The sequence below is a fragment of the Ranitomeya imitator genome, chromosome 1, assembly GCF_032444005.1.
Source record: "Ranitomeya imitator isolate aRanImi1 chromosome 1, aRanImi1.pri, whole genome shotgun sequence".
Taxonomy (NCBI): domain Eukaryota; kingdom Metazoa; phylum Chordata; class Amphibia; order Anura; family Dendrobatidae; genus Ranitomeya; species Ranitomeya imitator.
The window spans coordinates 338,790,610-338,809,644 of NC_091282.1; the positions used below are offsets into that span (position 1 = coordinate 338,790,610).

Here is a 19,035-nt window from a genome sequence, read left to right on the forward strand (position 1 = left end):
AAAGCACTTCATTAATACCACCCATCGGCGCCTCTAACATGATCTCAGGAGGCTGATGGGTTATGACAGCAGAGGGTCTGCATTAGACCCCTGTGCCTGTCATTACCATACTCCTGTGATTATGATTTCTGCTATTACTGTTATGTATAGCATAGGTGATAGGAGACTTGAAGCTGCCATTGTCCAAAGAGGACTATTAACCCCTCTGTGACCTTAGACGTACTATCCCGTCGAGGTGCCCTGGGCTTATCTGATCCTGGACGGGGGGAGCGCGGCCGATCGCGGCCGGGTGTCAGCTGCTTATCGCAGCTGACATCCGGCACTATGTGCCAGGAGCGGTCACGGACCGCCCCCGGCACATTAACCCCTGGCACACCGCGATCAAAGATGATCGCGATGTGCCGGCGGTGCAGGGAAGCACCGCGCAGGGAGGGGGCTCCCTGCGGGCTTCCCTGAGCCCCCCGCAGCAACGCGATGTGATCGCGTTGCTGCGAGGGTCTCCTCACCTCCCTCCCTGCTCGAGCCCCGGATCCAAGATGGCCGCGGATCCGGGTCCTGCAGGGAGGGAGGTGGCTTCACAGAGCCTGCTCAGAGCAGGCACTGTGAAGGCTGCAGCGCTGCATGTCAGATCAGTGATCTGACAGAGTGCTGTGCAAACTGTCAGATCACTGATCTGTGATGTCCCCCCCTGGGACAAAGTAAAAAAGTTAAAAAAAATTTTTCCAAATGTGTAAAAAAAATAAAAAAAAATATTCCAAAATAATGAAAAAAAAAAAAATATATTATTCCCATAAATACATTTCTTCATCTAAATAAAAAAAAAAAACCAATAAAAGTACACATATTTAGTATCGCCGCGTCCGTAACGACCCGACCTATAAAACTGTCCCACTAGTTAACCCCTTCAGTAAACACCGTAAGAAAAAAAAAAAAAAAAACGAGGCAAAAAACAACGCTTTATTATCATACCGCCGAACAAAAAGTGGAATAACACGCGATCAAAAGGACAGATATAAATAACCATGGTACCGCTGAAAGCGTCATATTGTCCCGCAAAAAAAGAGCCGCCAAACAGCATCATCAGCAAAAAAATAAAAAAGTTATAGTCCTGAGAATAAAGCGATGCAAAAATAATTATTTTTTCTGTAAAATAGTTTTTATCGTATAAAAGCACCAAACCATAAAAAAATGATATAAATGAGGTATCGCTGTAATCGTACTGACCCGAAGAATAAAACTGATTTATCAATTTTACCAAACGCGGAACGGTATAAACGCCTCCCCCAATAGAAATTCATGAATAGCTGGCTTTTGGTCATTCTTCCTCACAAAAATCGGAATAAAAAGCGATAAAAAAATGTCACGTGCCCAAAAATGTTTTCAATAAAAACGTCAACTCGTCCCGCAAAAAACAAGACCTCACATGACTCTGTGGACCAAAATATGGAAAAATTATAGCTCTCAAAATGTGGTATTGCAAAAAATATTTTTTGCAATAAAAAGGGTCTTTCAGTGTGTGACGGCTGCCAATCATAAAAATCCGCTAAAAAACTCGCTATAAAAGTAAATCAAACCCCCCTTCATCACCCCCTTAGTTAGGGAAAAATAAAAAAAAAATGTATTTATTTCCATTTTCCCATTACGGCTAGGGTTAGGGCTAGGATTAGGGTTAGGGTTAGGGCTAGGGTTAGGGCTAGGGTTAGGGCTAGGGCTAGGGTTAGGGCTAGGGTTAGGGCTAGGGTTAGGGTTAGGGCTAGGGTTAGGGCTAGGGTTAGGGCTAGGGTTAGGGCTAGGGTTAGGGCTAGGGTTAGGGCTAGGGTTAGGGTTGGGGCTACAGTTAGGGTTGGGGCTAAAGTTAGGGTTAGGGTTTAGATTACATTTACAGTTGGGAATAGGGTTGGGATTAGGGTTAGGGGTGTGTCAGGGTTAGAGGTGTGGTTAGGGTTACCGTTGGAATTAGGGTTAGGGGTGTGTTTAGATTAGGGTTTCAGTTATAATTGGGGGGTTTCCACTGTTTCGGCACATCAGGGGCTCTCCAAACACGACATGGCGTCCGATCTCAATTCCAGCCAATTCTGCGTTGAAAAAGTAAAACAGTGCTCCTTCCCTTCCGAGCTCTCCTGTGTGCCCAAACAGGGGTTTACCCCAACATATGGGGTACCAGCATACTCAGGACAAATTGGACAACAACTTTTGTGGACCAATTTCTCCTGTTACCCTTGGGAAAATACAAAACTGGGGGCTAAAAAATAATTTTTGTGGGAAAACAAAAAGATTTTTTATTTTCACGGCTCTGCGTTATAAACTGTAGTGAAACACTTGGGGGTTCAAAGTTCTCACAACACATCTAGATAAGTTCATTGAGGGGTCTAGTTTCCAATATGGGGTCACTTGTGGGGGGTTTCTACTGTTTAGGTACATTAGGGGCTCTGCAAACGCAATGTGACGCCTGCAGACCAATCCATCTAAGTCTGCATTCCAAATGATGCTCCTTCCCTTCCGAGCCCTCCCATGCGCCCAAACGGTGGTTCCCCCCACATATGGGGTATCAGCGTACTCAGGACAAATTGGACAACAACATTTAGGGTCCAATTTCTCCTGCTAACCTTGGAAAAATACAAAACTGGGGGCTAAAATATAATTTTTGTGGAAAAAAAAATATTTTTTATTTGCATGGCTCTACGTTATAAACTGTAGTGAAATACTTGGGGGTTCAAAGCTCTCACAACACATCAAGATGAGTTCCTTAGGGGGTCTACTTTCCAAAATGGTGTCACTTGTGGGGGGTTTCTACTGTTTAGGTACATTAGGGGCTCTGCAAACGCAATGTGACGCCTGCAGACCATTCCATCTAAGTCTGCATTCCAAATGGCGCTCCTTCCCTTCCGAACCCTCCCATGCGCCCAAACGGTGGTTCCCCCCCACATATGGGGTATCAGCGTACTCAGGACAAATTGGACAACAACTTTTGGGGTCCAATTTCTCCTGTTACCCTAGGGAAAATACAAAACTGGGGGCTAAAAAATAATTTTTGTGGGAAAAAAATTTTGTTTTATTTTTATGGCTCTGCATTATAAACTTCTGTGAAGCCCTTGGTGGGTCAAAGTGCTCACCACACATCCAGATAAGTTCCTTAGGGGGTCTACTTTCCAAAATGGTGTCACTTGTGGGGGGTTTCAATGTTTAGGCACATCAGTGGCTCTCCAAACGCAACATGGCGTCCCATCTCAATTCCTGTCAATTTTGCATTGAAAAGTCAAACGGCGCTCCTTCCCTTCCGAGCTCTCCCATGCGCCCAAACAGTGGTTTACTGCCACATATGGGGTATCAGCGTACTCGGGACAAATTGGACAACAACTTTTGAGGTCCAATTTCTTCTCTTACCCTTGGAAAAATAAAAAATTGGGGGCAAAAATATAATTTTTGTGAAAAAATATGATTTTTTATTTTTACGGTTCTGCATTATAAACTTCTGTGAAGCACTTGGTGGGTCAAAGTGCTCACCACACCTCTAGATAAGTTCCTTAGGGGGTCTACTTTCCAAAATGGTGTCACTTGTGGGGGGTTTCAATGTTTAGGCACATCAGTGGCTCTCCAAACGCAACATGGCGTCCCATCTCAATTTCTGTCAATTTTGCATTGAAAAGTCAAACTGCGCTCCTTCCCTTCCGAGCTCTCCCATGCGCCCAAACAGTGGTTTACTGCCACATATGGGGTATCAGCGTACTCAGGACAAATTGGACAACAACCTTTGAGGTCCAATTTCTTCTCTTACCCTTGGAAAAATAAAAAATTGGGGGCAAAAATATAATTTTTGTGAAAAAATATGATTTTTTATTTTTACGGTTCTGCATTATAAACTTCTGTGAAGCACTTGGTGGGTCAAAGTGCTCACCACACCTCTAGATAAGTTCCTTAGGGGGTCTACTTTCCAAAATGGTGTCACTTGTGGGGGGTTTCAATGTTTAGGCACATCAGTGGCTCTCCAAACGCAACATGGCGTCCCATCTCAATTCCTGTCAATTTTGCATTGAAAAGTCAAATAGCGCTCCTTCCCTTCCGAGCTCTCCCATGCGCCCAAACAGTGGTTTACTGCCACATATGGGGTATCAGCGTACTCAGGACAAATTGGACAACAACTTTTTGGGTCCAATTTCTCCTGTTACCCTTGGTAAAATAAAACAAATTGGAGCTGAAGTAAATTTTTTGTGTAAAAAAGTTAAATGTTCATTTTTATTTAAACATTCCAAAAATTCCTATTAAACACCTGAAGGGTTAATAAACTTCTTGAATGTGGTTTTGAGCACCTTGAGGGGTGCAGTTTTTAGAATGGTGTCACACTTGGGCATTTTCTATCATATAGACCCCTCAAAATGACTTCAAATGAGACGTGGGCCCTAAAAAAAAATGGTGTTGTAAAAATGAGAAATTGCTGGTCAACTTTTAACCCTTATAACTCCCTAACAAAAAAAAAAATTGGTTCCAAAATTATGCTGATGTAAAGGAGACATGTGGGAAATGTTACTTATTAAGTATTTTGTGTGACATATCTCTGTGATTTAATTGCATAAAAATTCAAAGTTTGAAAATTGCGAAATTTTCAAAATTTTCGCCAAATTTCCGTTTTTTTCACAAATAAACGCAGGTACTATCAAAGAAATTTTACCACTATCATGAAGTACAATATGTCACGAGAAAACAATGTCAGAATCACCAGGATCCGTTGAAGCGTTTCGGAGTTATAACCTCATAAAGGGACAGTGGTCAGAATTGTAAAAATTGGCCTGGTCATTAACGTGCAAACCACCCTTGGGGGTAAAGGGGTTAAATAAGGTAAACAAGGGAAAAAAAAAAAAAAGTTCAAACTTCCCCCTTTTTGCCCCATTTAAAATAAAAAAAATAAAAAAAAATAATAAAAAAAAAACAACATTTTTGTATTGTTGCATTCAGAAGTGTCAGATCGAAATATAAAATTAATACAACTGGTAAACAGCGTAAAGCGAGAAAAAAAAAAATCAAAGCCAGAATTATGTTTTTTGTGGCTGCCATAACATTGCAATGAAAGGCAATCAAAATGTTGCATCCAGCCTAATATGTTATCAATAAATACATCAGGTCAGGGACCAAAAAAATAAGCCCCAGATCCTGAAAAATGGAAGCACTACAGGTCTCCGAAAATGGCGACAAATGCAAAAATTTGTTTTTCATACAAATTTCACATTTTTTTTTCACCACTAAAATAAAAATATACCTGTTTGGCATCTGCATAGTCGTACTGACTTGAGGATTCATATTGGCAATTTTACCATATAGTGAACATGGTAAATTTAAAAAAAATCCTCAATTTTGGAATTGCATTTTCCAGTACATTATAAGGTAAAATCAATGGTGTTAGTCAAAAGTGCAACTCATCCCGCAAGAACTCATACAGCTATATTGATGGAAATATAACAAAGTAATGGCAATGGCATGAAGCAAAAAATGTGACAAAACACACGTCAAAAACGAAAAGTCCCTCACCTCCTTCCCGCACCTGATCTGTCACCAGCCGGCCCTCTGCCTTGTGTTCATGTATTCATGTATTGAATAAAGAACATCACCTTCAAGCAACATCGGGGTGAGTGCCGCCTCTTTCTTTTCTCTATGCAAGTGGATTGTCAGTACACTTCTGTTTATGGTTGTGCACCACCCTTTAATTGCTGTTACAAACTACGTGCCTACTCACGTCCTGAATTGGATCCAGCATGGTTAATGAAAACGTCTGATATTTTGCCGCTCTAGTGCCGTCCTTTTCTGTTATATTTTACACGTCAAAAACGTGTTTTGAACATAGCATTTTTACTGCCAAAAGAGCAGGTTTTGGCTGCAGGGGAAAAAAGCAGCAAAAATGCTGTGTGTGTGAACATAGTCTAAGTCCCGTCTGCATGAGTAAGAGATCTTGAAATCAGGGAATTGAGAATAGAAAGAAACAGCATTTGATAAAACTGAAATAAGCCTTGACATTTTAGGCCAGTCAACCATTATAAAAGAGTATTAGAATGCATATTGGATAAAAAAGTAGACTAGCATGTCGTCTGCCACCCAGTACCCCCACAGGCATGGTGATAAAATACTTACTAGAACAATGTAGCTTCACTGGTGGAAGGCAGAGCTCTTTGGCAATATCAGTATTCTTGATGGTCATTGCCTCATCAACCTATGAAAGGATACAATATTACTGACAAGAACATTAGCAAATTTGTTTTCCTTCATTACATTCACTAATAAGATGTGACTATTAGGGATGAGCAAATAACTCCTTATCCGAATAGCTGCATCGGGAACCCGGATACCTGGAGTGCTCCCAACTAACAGGGTCTCCATGCATGTGTTGTGACAGTCACACAGCCGTGACACAAGCAGCTGCGGCGCCAAACACCTGATTATCGGGAGCGCTCCAGGTATCCGTCGATGCAGCTATTCGGATAAGGAGTTATCCGAAGTTATTCGCTCATCCCTAGTGACTATCCAAGGAGGGAGGGGAGTGGACAGCCCTAAACCATACAAAAGGAAAATGTAAAATAAGCCAATAATTTTTACCGTTTTGCCCTTCACCCATTCTGTAGCCAGAGAGCTGGAAGCAATTGCAGAACCACAGCCAAATGTTTTGAATCTGGCATCAACAATTTTCCCATTTGCATCCACTTCAATCTGCAAGATGACGAACACAAGTTATCTCTTCTGAAAAGTAACAACGTTGAAAAGTAATACGCACCAATTAAAACCAACTAATTCAGGTAAAAAAAAAAACCCTCACTCAGATCCATCGGTAAAATTAAAAAGGTTTTAAAAGTAAAAATTGTAGAAAACAATAACGTTATACATTTGTACTGACCCACAAAATGAAAGGTAACCCAAATATTGCAGACAGGTGCAGCCTAAAAATTATACACAAGTACAATCATAAAGTGACACTAATATCTAATAAATAAAGCTGAATGTGCGTGTATGCGCGCGCGTGTGTGCGTACGCGCGTGCATGCGTGTGCGTGCATGCGTGTGTATGTGCACGCGTGTGTATGTGCACGCGTGTATGCGCATGCGTGTGTGTCCGGGATTGGCATCTGCACCGTCGCAGCTACAGCCACAGAATTTTGCACAGTCACACGTCTGGACCCCGAGAGCGTCATAGGCTATGTTGTGAGGCGAAATTTTAACCCTGCGCGTTCCAATTCACCAAACAATTTTGCCCCTATCTACACTTGGGGAAAAAGTGAAAGGAAAGTGTTGGAGGCAAATTGACAACTGCCAGATGTGAACAAGGGGGACTTAAAAGAGTGAGAGCGATGGCGCCAAAGAGTATATACCATACAGTTGCTAAGATGGGGCCCCGACATGGGATACTCACCACACACGGGGATATGAACACACACACAAAATGCGCCACACACTACCACATGCTTGAACACATACCACCCTCAGCATACAGCAAACCAGGGATTCAAGCTTCAGGAGGCTAATTTGCATATTCCAGGTGCCTTCTGGGAGAAGCGAAGTCTCCCTAAGCTAGAAGATCGTTGGGTACAGCCGGGACCAGCTGCTTCGAAAGCATCACCAAACCAGGGATTCAAGCTTCAGGAGGCTAATTTGCATATTCCAGGTGCCTTCTGGGAGAAGCGAAGTCTGGGAGAAGCGAAGTCTCCCTAAGCTAGAAGATCGTTGGGTACAGCCGGGACCAGCTGCTTCGAAAGCATCACCAAACCAGGGATTCAAGCTTCAGGAGGCTAATTTGCATATTCCAGGTGCCTTCTGGGAGAAGCGAAGTCTCCCTAAGCTAGAAGATCGTTGGGTACAGCCGGGACCAGCTGCTTCGAAAGCATCACCAAACCAGGGATTCAAGCTTCAGGAGGCTAATTTGCATATTCCAGGTGCCTTCTGGGAGAAGCGAAGTCTCCCTAAGCTAGAAGATCGTTGGGTACAGCCGGGACCAGCTGCTTCGAAAGCATCACCAAACCAGGGATTCAAGCTTCAGGAGGCTAATTTGCATATTCCAGGTGCCTTCTGGGAGAAGCGAAGTCTGGGAGAAGCGAAGTCTCCCTAAGCTAGAAGATCGTTGGGTACAGCCGGGACCAGCTGCTTCGAAAGCATCACCAAACCAGGGATTCAAGCTTCAGGAGGCTAATTTGCATATTCCAGGTGCCTTCTGGGAGAAGCGAAGTCTCCCTAAGCTAGAAGATCGTTGGGTACAGCCGGGACCAGCTGCTTCGAAAGCATCACCAAACCAGGGATTCAAGCTTCAGGAGGCTAATTTGCATATTCCAGGTGCCTTCTGGGAGAAGCGAAGTCTCCCTAAGCTAGAAGATCGTTGGGTACAGCCGGGACCAGCTGCTTCGAAAGCATCACCAAACCAGGGATTCAAGCTTCAGGAGGCTAATTTGCATATTCCAGGTGCCTTCTGGGAGAAGCGAAGTCTCCCTAAGCTAGAAGATCGTTGGGTACAGCCGGGACCAGCTGCTTCGAAAGCATCACCAAACCAGGGATTCAAGCTTCAGGAGGCTAATTTGCATACTCCAGGTGCCTTCTGGGAGAAGCGAAGTCTCCCTAAGCTAGAAGATCGTTGGGTACAGCCGGGACCAGCTGCTTCGAAAGCATCACCAAACCAGGGATTCAAGCTTCAGGAGGCTAATTTGCATATTCCAGGTGCCTTCTGGGAGAAGCGAAGTCTGGGAGAAGCGAAGTCTCCCTAAGCTAGAAGATCGTTGGGTACAGCCGGGACCAGCTGCTTCGAAAGCATCACCAAACCAGGGATTCAAGCTTCAGGAGGCTAATTTGCATATTCCAGGTGCCTTCTGGGAGAAGCGAAGTCTCCCTAAGCTAGAAGATCGTTGGGTACAGCCGGGACCAGCTGCTTCGAAAGCATCACCAAACCAGGGATTCAAGCTTCAGGAGGCTAATTTGCATATTCCAGGTGCCTTCTGGGAGAAGCGAAGTCTGGGAGAAGCGAAGTCTCCCTAAGCTAGAAGATCGTTGGGTACAGCCGGGACCAGCTGCTTCGAAAGCATCACCAAACCAGGGATTCAAGCTTCAGGAGGCTAATTTGCATATTCCAGGTGCCTTCTGGGAGAAGCGAAGTCTCCCTAAGCTAGAAGATCGTTGGGTACAGCCGGGACCAGCTGCTTCGAAAGCATCACCAAACCAGGGATTCAAGCTTCAGGAGGCTAATTTGCATATTCCAGGTGCCTTCTGGGAGAAGCGAAGTCTCCCTAAGCTAGAAGATCGTTGGGTACAGCCGGGACCAGCTGCTTCGAAAGCATCACCAAACCAGGGATTCAAGCTTCAGGAGGCTAATTTGCATATTCCAGGTGCCTTCTGGGAGAAGCGAAGTCTCCCTAAGCTAGAAGATCGTTGGGTACAGCCGGGACCAGCTGCTTCGAAAGCATCACCAAACCAGGGATTCAAGCTTCAGGAGGCTAATTTGCATATTCCAGGTGCCTTCTGGGAGAAGCGAAGTCTCCCTAAGCTAGAAGATCGTTGGGTACAGCCGGGACCAGCTGCTTCGAAAGCATCACCAAACCAGGGATTCAAGCTTCAGGAGGCTAATTTGCATATTCCAGGTGCCTTCTGGGAGAAGCGAAGTCTGGGAGAAGCGAAGTCTCCCTAAGCTAGAAGATCGTTGGGTACAGCCGGGACCAGCTGCTTCGAAAGCATCACCAAACCAGGGATTCAAGCTTCAGGAGGCTAATTTGCATATTCCAGGTGCCTTCTGGGAGAAGCGAAGTCTCCCTAAGCTAGAAGATCGTTGGGTACAGCCGGGACCAGCTGCTTCGAAAGCATCACCAAACCAGGGATTCAAGCTTCAGGAGGCTAATTTGCATATTCCAGGTGCCTTCTGGGAGAAGCGAAGTCTGGGAGAAGCGAAGTCTCCCTAAGCTAGAAGATCGTTGGGTACAGCCGGGACCAGCTGCTTCGAAAGCATCACCAAACCAGGGATTCAAGCTTCAGGAGGCTAATTTGCATATTCCAGGTGCCTTCTGGGAGAAGCGAAGTCTCCCTAAGCTAGAAGATCGTTGGGTACAGCCGGGACCAGCTGCTTCGAAAGCATCACCAAACCAGGGATTCAAGCTTCAGGAGGCTAATTTGCATATTCCAGGTGCCTTCTGGGAGAAGCGAAGTCTCCCTAAGCTAGAGGATCGTTGGGTACAGCCGGGACCAGCTGCTTCGAAAGCATCACCAAACCAGGGATTCAAGCTTCAGGAGGCTAATTTGCATATTCCAGGTGCCTTCTGGGAGAAGCGAAGTCTCCCTAAGCTAGAAGATCGTTGGGTACAGCCGGGACCAGCTGCTTCGAAAGCATCACCAAACCAGGGATTCAAGCTTCAGGAGGCTAATTTGCATATTCCAGGTGCCTTCTGGGAGAAGCGAAGTCTCCCTAAGCTAGAAGATCGTTGGGTACAGCCGGGACCAGCTGCTTCGAAAGCATCACCAAACCAGGGATTCAAGCTTCAGGAGGCTAATTTGCATATTCCAGGTGCCTTCTGGGAGAAGCGAAGTCTCCCTAAGCTAGAAGATCGTTGGGTACAGCCGGGACCAGCTGCTTCGAAAGCATCACCAAACCAGGGATTCAAGCTTCAGGAGGCTAATTTGCATATTCCAGGTGCCTTCTGGGAGAAGCGAAGTCTCCCTAAGCTAGAAGATCGTTGGGTACAGCCGGGACCAGCTGCTTCGAAAGCATCACCAAACCAGGGATTCAAGCTTCAGGAGGCTAATTTGCATATTCCAGGTGCCTTCTGGGAGAAGCGAAGTCTCCCTAAGCTAGAAGATCGTTGGGTACAGCCGGGACCAGCTGCTTCGAAAGCATCACCAAACCAGGGATTCAAGCTTCAGGAGGCTAATTTGCATATTCCAGGTGCCTTCTGGGAGAAGCGAAGTCTCCCTAAGCTAGAAGATCGTTGGGTACAGCCGGGACCAGCTGCTTCGAAAGCATCACCAAACCAGGGATTCAAGCTTCAGGAGGCTAATTTGCATATTCCAGGTGCCTTCTGGGAGAAGCGAAGTCTCCCTAAGCTAGAAGATCGTTGGGTACAGCCGGGACCAGCTGCTTCGAAAGCATCACCAAACCAGGGATTCAAGCTTCAGGAGGCTAATTTGCATATTCCAGGTGCCTTCTGGGAGAAGCGAAGTCTCCCTAAGCTAGAAGATCGTTGGGTACAGCCGGGACCAGCTGCTTCGAAAGCATCACCAAACCAGGGATTCAAGCTTCAGGAGGCTAATTTGCATATTCCAGGTGCCTTCTGGGAGAAGCGAAGTCTCCCTAAGCTAGAAGATCGTTGGGTACAGCCGGGACCAGCTGCTTCGAAAGCATCACCAAACCAGGGATTCAAGCTTCAGGAGGCTAATTTGCATATTCCAGGTGCCTTCTGGGAGAAGCGAAGTCTCCCTAAGCTAGAAGATCGTTGGGTACAGCCGGGACCAGCTGCTTCGAAAGCATCACCAAACCAGGGATTCAAGCTTCAGGAGGCTAATTTGCATATTCCAGGTGCCTTCTGGGAGAAGCGAAGTCTCCCTAAGCTAGAAGATCGTTGGGTACAGCCGGGACCAGCTGCTTCGAAAGCATCACCAAACCAGGGATTCAAGCTTCAGGAGGCTAATTTGCATATTCCAGGTGCCTTCTGGGAGAAGCGAAGTCTCCCTAAGCTAGAAGATCGTTGGGTACAGCCGGGACCAGCTGCTTCGAAAGCATCACCAAACCAGGGATTCAAGCTTCAGGAGGCTAATTTGCATATTCCAGGTGCCTTCTGGGAGAAGCGAAGTCTCCCTAAGCTAGAAGATCGTTGGGTACAGCCGGGACCAGCTGCTTCGAAAGCATCACCAAACCAGGGATTCAAGCTTCAGGAGGCTAATTTGCATATTCCAGGTGCCTTCTGGGAGAAGCGAAGTCTCCCTAAGCTAGAAGATCGTTGGGTACAGCCGGGACCAGCTGCTTCGAAAGCATCACCAAACCAGGGATTCAAGCTTCAGGAGGCTAATTTGCATATTCCAGGTGCCTTCTGGGAGAAGCGAAGTCTCCCTAAGCTAGAAGATCGTTGGGTACAGCCGGGACCAGCTGCTTCGAAAGCATCACCAAACCAGGGATTCAAGCTTCAGGAGGCTAATTTGCATATTCCAGGTGCCTTCTGGGAGAAGCGAAGTCTCCCTAAGCTAGAAGATCGTTGGGTACAGCCGGGACCAGCTGCTTCGAAAGCATCACCAAACCAGGGATTCAAGCTTCAGGAGGCTAATTTGCATATTCCAGGTGCCTTCTGGGAGAAGCGAAGTCTCCCTAAGCTAGAAGATCGTTGGGTACAGCCGGGACCAGCTGCTTCGAAAGCATCACCAAACCAGGGATTCAAGCTTCAGGAGGCTAATTTGCATATTCCAGGTGCCTTCTGGGAGAAGCGAAGTCTCCCTAAGCTAGAAGATCGTTGGGTACAGCCGGGACCAGCTGCTTCGAAAGCATCACCAAACCAGGGATTCAAGCTTCAGGAGGCTAATTTGCATATTCCAGGTGCCTTCTGGGAGAAGCGAAGTCTCCCTAAGCTAGAAGATCGTTGGGTACAGCCGGGACCAGCTGCTTCGAAAGCATCACCAAACCAGGGATTCAAGCTTCAGGAGGCTAATTTGCATATTCCAGGTGCCTTCTGGGAGAAGCGAAGTCTCCCTAAGCTAGAAGATCGTTGGGTACAGCCGGGACCAGCTGCTTCGAAAGCATCACCAAACCAGGGATTCAAGCTTCAGGAGGCTAATTTGCATATTCCAGGTGCCTTCTGGGAGAAGCGAAGTCTCCCTAAGCTAGAAGATCGTTGGGTACAGCCGGGACCAGCTGCTTCGAAAGCATCACCAAACCAGGGATTCAAGCTTCAGGAGGCTAATTTGCATATTCCAGGTGCCTTCTGGGAGAAGCGAAGTCTCCCTAAGCTAGAAGATCGTTGGGTACAGCCGGGACCAGCTGCTTCGAAAGCATCACCAAACCAGGGATTCAAGCTTCAGGAGGCTAATTTGCATATTCCAGGTGCCTTCTGGGAGAAGCGAAGTCTCCCTAAGCTAGAAGATCGTTGGGTACAGCCGGGACCAGCTGCTTCGAAAGCATCACCAAACCAGGGATTCAAGCTTCAGGAGGCTAATTTGCATATTCCAGGTGCCTTCTGGGAGAAGCGAAGTCTCCCTAAGCTAGAAGATCGTTGGGTACAGCCGGGACCAGCTGCTTCGAAAGCATCACCAAACCAGGGATTCAAGCTTCAGGAGGCTAATTTGCATATTCCAGGTGCCTTCTGGGAGAAGCGAAGTCTCCCTAAGCTAGAAGATCGTTGGGTACAGCCGGGACCAGCTGCTTCGAAAGCATCACCAAACCAGGGATTCAAGCTTCAGGAGGCTAATTTGCATATTCCAGGTGCCTTCTGGGAGAAGCGAAGTCTCCCTAAGCTAGAAGATCGTTGGGTACAGCCGGGACCAGCTGCTTCGAAAGCATCACCAAACCAGGGATTCAAGCTTCAGGAGGCTAATTTGCATATTCCAGGTGCCTTCTGGGAGAAGCGAAGTCTCCCTAAGCTAGAAGATCGTTGGGTACAGCCGGGACCAGCTGCTTCGAAAGCATCACCAAACCAGGGATTCAAGCTTCAGGAGGCTAATTTGCATATTCCAGGTGCCTTCTGGGAGAAGCGAAGTCTCCCTAAGCTAGAAGATCGTTGGGTACAGCCGGGACCAGCTGCTTCGAAAGCATCACCAAACCAGGGATTCAAGCTTCAGGAGGCTAATTTGCATATTCCAGGTGCCTTCTGGGAGAAGCGAAGTCTCCCTAAGCTAGAAGATCGTTGGGTACAGCCGGGACCAGCTGCTTCGAAAGCATCACCAAACCAGGGATTCAAGCTTCAGGAGGCTAATTTGCATATTCCAGGTGCCTTCTGGGAGAAGCGAAGTCTCCCTAAGCTAGAAGATCGTTGGGTACAGCCGGGACCAGCTGCTTCGAAAGCATCACCAAACCGCGCGCCTTACGGCGCGCGAATTTTTGCCTGTAGGACATTATTGCAAGAGAGCTTGGCTGAGTGAGTAGATTACACAAGAAGGAAAACACACAGCAAGTCAGCAGGATCTAGGAGCAACATGGCAGATGTGACAACCTACATGGTGAGCTGCAGCATGTGCTACATGTTCACAGATCGACCAGAAGAAGAATCCAATTTCACCTGTCAGAAGTGTAGACTAGTGGCCCTTTTAGAAGAAAAGGTGCGGGGTCTGGAAGAAAGAATAGCAACTTTGAAACTCATCAAAGAGAATGAAGACTTTCTAGACAGAACAGAAGCATCTCTACTGGTCACAGAAGGTGCAAAAAGTGTCAGAGAACCTCCAAAAGCAGATGAGTGGAAGCATGTGACCAAAAGAAGCAAGAAGACCATGGAGAAATCACCAACCACACAACTGAAGAACCGATATCAAATCTTTGTAGAGGATGAAGATGGCACACCTAAGAATGAAGCAATACCAGCAAGCAAAAAAGAAAAGGGCACACAGCAACAAGTGACAGCAAAAAGTACAGCCAAGAAGCAACGAAGAGTGGTGGTGGTGGGAGACTCACTACTGAGAGGCACCGAAGCAGCCATCTGCAGACCGGACATAACTGCAAGAGAAGTATGCTGCCTTCCAGGTGCGATGATCAAGGATGTGACCGATAGGATACCAAAGCTCTTCAGCTCCAAGGACGTCCACCCATTTCTTCTGATACATATTGGCACCAATGACACGGCAAGGAAGGACCTACCGACAATCTGCAAGGACTTTGAAGAGTTGGGGAAGAAAGTAAAGGAACTGGATGCACAGGTAGTTTTTTCTTCTATCCTTCCAGTAGACGGGCATGGCACCAGGAGATGGAACAGGATCCTTGATGCAAACAACTGGCTAAGACGATGGTGCAGACAACAAGGATTTGGATTCCTGGACCACGGTGTGAATTACTGGTATGATGGACTCCTCGCCAGAGACGGACTACACCTCAACAAACCTGGGAAACACACATTCGCCAGAAGACTCGCTACACTCATCAGGAGGGCGTTAAACTAGAAGAAGAGGGGACGGGAAGAAAAACATTAGACTCGAACAAAGACGACCCAGGAAAACATACTCAGAAGGGAGGTAAGAACATTTCTAAAACAATCCACAGTGAGGAGATTGGAACAAAACAAAATCCTCTAAACTGCATGCTCGCAAACGCCAGAAGCCTGACAAACAAGATGGAAGAACTAGAAGCAGAAATATCTACAGGTAACTTTGACATAGTGGGAATAACCGAGACATGGTTAGATGAAAGCTATGACTGGGCAGTTAACTTACAGGGTTACAGTCTGTTTAGAAAGGATCGTAAAAATCGGAGAGGAGGAGGGGTTTGTCTCTATGTAAAGTCTTGTCTAAAGTCCACTTTAAGGGAGGATATTAGCGAAGGGAATGAGGATGTCGAGTCCATATGGGTCGAAATTCATGGAGGGAAAAATGGTAACAAAATTCTCATTGGGGTCTGTTACAAACCCCCAAATATAACAGAAACCATGGAAAGTCTACTTCTAAAGCAGATAGATGAAGCTGCAACCCATAATGAGGTCCTGGTTATGGGGGACTTTAACTACCCGGATATTAACTGGGAAACAGAAACCTGTGAAACCCATAAAGGCAACAGGTTTCTGCTAATAACCAAGAAAAATTATCTTTCACAATTGGTGCAGAATCCAACCAGAGGAGCAGCACTTTTAGACCTAATACTATCTAATAGACCTGACAGAATAACAAATCTGCAGGTGGTTGGGCATTTAGGAAATAGCGACCACAATATTGTGCAGTTTCACCTGTCTTTCACTAGGGGGACTTGTCAGGGAGTCACAAAAACACTGAACTTTAGGAAGGCAAAGTTTGACCAGCTTAGAGATGCCCTTAATCTGGTAGACTGGGACAATATCCTCAGAAATGAGAATACAGATAATAAATGGGAAATGTTTAAGAACATCCTAAATAGGCAGTGTAAGCGGTTTATACCTTGTGGGAATAAAAGGACTAGAAATAGGAAAAACCCAATGTGGCTAAACAAAGAAGTAAGACAGGCAATTAACAGTAAAAAGAAAGCATTTGCACTACTAAAGCAGGATGGCACCATTGAAGCTCTAAAAAACTATAGGGAGAAAAATACTTTATCTAAAAAACTAATTAAAGCTGCCAAAAAGGAAACAGAGAAGCACATTGCTAAGGAGAGTAAAACTAATCCCAAACTGTTCTTCAACTATATCAATAGTAAAAGAATAAAAACTGAAAATGTAGGCCCCTTAAAAAATAGTGAGGAAAGAATAGTTGTAGATGACGAGGAAAAAGCTAACATATTAAACACCTTCTTCTCCACGGTATTCACGGTGGAAAATGAAATGCTAGGTGAAATCCCAAGAAACAATGAAAACCCTATATTAAGGGTCACCAATCTAACCCAAGAAGAGGTGCGAAACCGGCTAAATAAGATTAAAATAGATAAATCTCCGGGTCCGGATGGCATACACCCACGAGTACTAAGAGAACTAAGTAATGTAATAGATAAACCATTATTTCTTATTTTTAGTGACTCTATAGCGACAGGGTCTGTTCCGCAGGACTGGCGCATAGCAAATGTGGTGCCAATATTCAAAAAGGGCTCTAAAAGTGAACCTGGAAATTATAGGCCAGTAAGTCTAACCTCTATTGTTGGTAAAATATTTGAAGGGTTTCTGAGGGATGTTATTCTGGATTATCTCAATGAGAATAACTGTTTAACTCCATATCAGCATGGGTTTATGAGAAATCGCTCCTGTCAAACCAATCTAATCAGTTTTTATGAAGAGGTAAGCTATAGACTGGACCACGGTGAGTCATTGGACGTGGTATATCTCGATTTTTCCAAAGCGTTTGATACCGTGCCGCACAAGAGGTTGGTACACAAAATGAGAATGCTTGGTCTGGGGGAAAATGTGTGTAAATGGGTTAGTAACTGGCTTAGTGATAGAAAGCAGAGGGTGGTTATAAATGGTATAGTCTCTAACTGGGTCGCTGTGACCAGTGGGGTACCGCAGGGGTCAGTATTGGGACCTGTTCTCTTCAACATATTCATTAATGATCTGGTAGAAGGTTTACACAGTAAAATATCGATATTTGCAGATGATACAAAACTATGTAAAGCAGTTAATACAAGAGAAGATAGTATTCTGCTACAGATGGATCTGGATAAGTTGGAAACTTGGACTGAAAGGTGGCAGATGAGGTTTAACAATGATAAATGTAAGGTTATACACATGGGAAGAAGGAATCAATATCACCATTACACACTGAACGGGAAACCACTGGGTAAATCTGACAGGGAGAAGGACTTGGGGATCCTAGTTAATGATAAACTTACCTGGAGCAGCCAGTGCCAGGCAGCAGCTGCCAAGGCAAACAGGATCATGGGGTGCATTAAAAGAGGTCTGGATACACATGATGAGAGCATTATACTGCCTCTGTACAAATCCCTAGTTAGACCGCACATGGAGTACTGTGTCCAGTTTTGGGCACCGGTGCTCAGGAAGGATATAATGGAACTAGAGAGAGTACAAAGGAGGGCAACAAAATTAATAAAGGGGATGGGAGAACTACAATACCCAGATAGATTAGCGAAATTAGGATTATTTAGTCTAGAAAAAAGACGACTGAGGGGCGATCTAATAACCATGTATAAGTATATAAGGGGACAATACAAATATCTCGCTGAGGATCTGTTTATACCAAGGAAGGTGACGGGCACAAGGGGGCATTCTTTGCGTCTGGAGGAGAGAAGGTTTTTCCACCAACATAGAAGAGGATTCTTTACTGTTAGGGCAGTGAGAATCTGGAATTGCTTGCCTGAGGAGGTGGTGATGGCGAACTCAGTCGAGGGGTTCAAGAGAGGCCTGGATGTCTTCCTGGAGCAGAACAATATTGTATCATACAATTATTAGGTTCTGTAGAAGGACGTAGATCTGGGTATTTATTATGATGGAATATAGGCTGAACTGGATGGACAAATGTCTTTTTTCGGCCTTACTAACTATGTTACTATGTTACTATGTTACATCTCACCACACATACACCAACCTCGCCACATAAAAGTCAAAACACAAAAGTCGCCACTCAAAACTCGCCACGCGCAAAATTCGCCACATGCAAAACTAGACTCACGCAAAACTCACCACAACGTGCAAAACTCACCTCATGGAAAACTCGCCACACGCAAAACTTGCACACGCGGAAAAATTGCCACATGCACAAAAGTTGCAACACATGCAAATATTGCCTCACACAAAACTTGCACATACACAAAAAACGCACCACACATAAAACTCGCCATGTGCAAAACTTGCTGCACACAACTTGCTACACTAACCTGTCACATACAACTCGACACACAAAAAGTTGTACACGCATGTCGCCACACAAAACTCATCTCACAAAAGCCGCTATATGCATGACGCCACAAGCAACTCAACACAACTTGACACATGAAACTCTCCCTAAAAAAAACCCCACACAAGTCTGGTATTATCCTTCAAAAATAAAAATCTGATTAACCCCTTAATGACAGCCAATACGTCTTTTAACTGACCTGAGATATAAGAGAATTGCCTCCCCATACAGGTGACAATCCAGCAGCTGTTAGCTGTACACTATAGCTGACAACTTGCTGTATCAGCCAAGATCAGTGTTTGCACCATCCAAATCTGTTTAACCCCTTAGATGCTGCTGTAAATAGTGACTGCATCATTATAAATGGTTAACAGTGTGAGAGCTTCCACTTTATCAAAATTGGTGTCCTCAGATCAGGGCCGGCTCCAGGTTTTTGAGGGCCCTGGGCGAAAGTCTCAGTGGGCCCCCCCTTTAAACACATATAAACACATACCACGATTCATGATGCACAGATACAGCAGAGAAATATAGGTATAGTACAATGCCAGATTTCACTTCTTACATGAGTGATAGCTATTGTAAATTCTACAATACCATACAGCAG

At 45.4% G+C, this 19,035-nt stretch overlaps 1 protein-coding gene across 1 annotated transcript in view; it reads right to left on the reverse strand.

Moving 5' to 3' along the window:
* Positions 1 to 19,035, reverse strand: part of ISCU (iron-sulfur cluster assembly enzyme) — a 65,973-nt gene that overhangs the window by 14,095 nt on the left and 32,843 nt on the right. Inside the window, exons 3-4 of the mRNA XM_069759691.1 lie at positions 6,580 to 6,690; positions 6,118 to 6,196 (exon numbers count right to left, since the gene is read on the reverse strand). Coding sequence (XP_069615792.1) covers positions 6,118 to 6,196; positions 6,580 to 6,690 — 190 coding nt within the window. The remainder of the gene's footprint in view (positions 1 to 6,117; positions 6,197 to 6,579; positions 6,691 to 19,035) is intronic.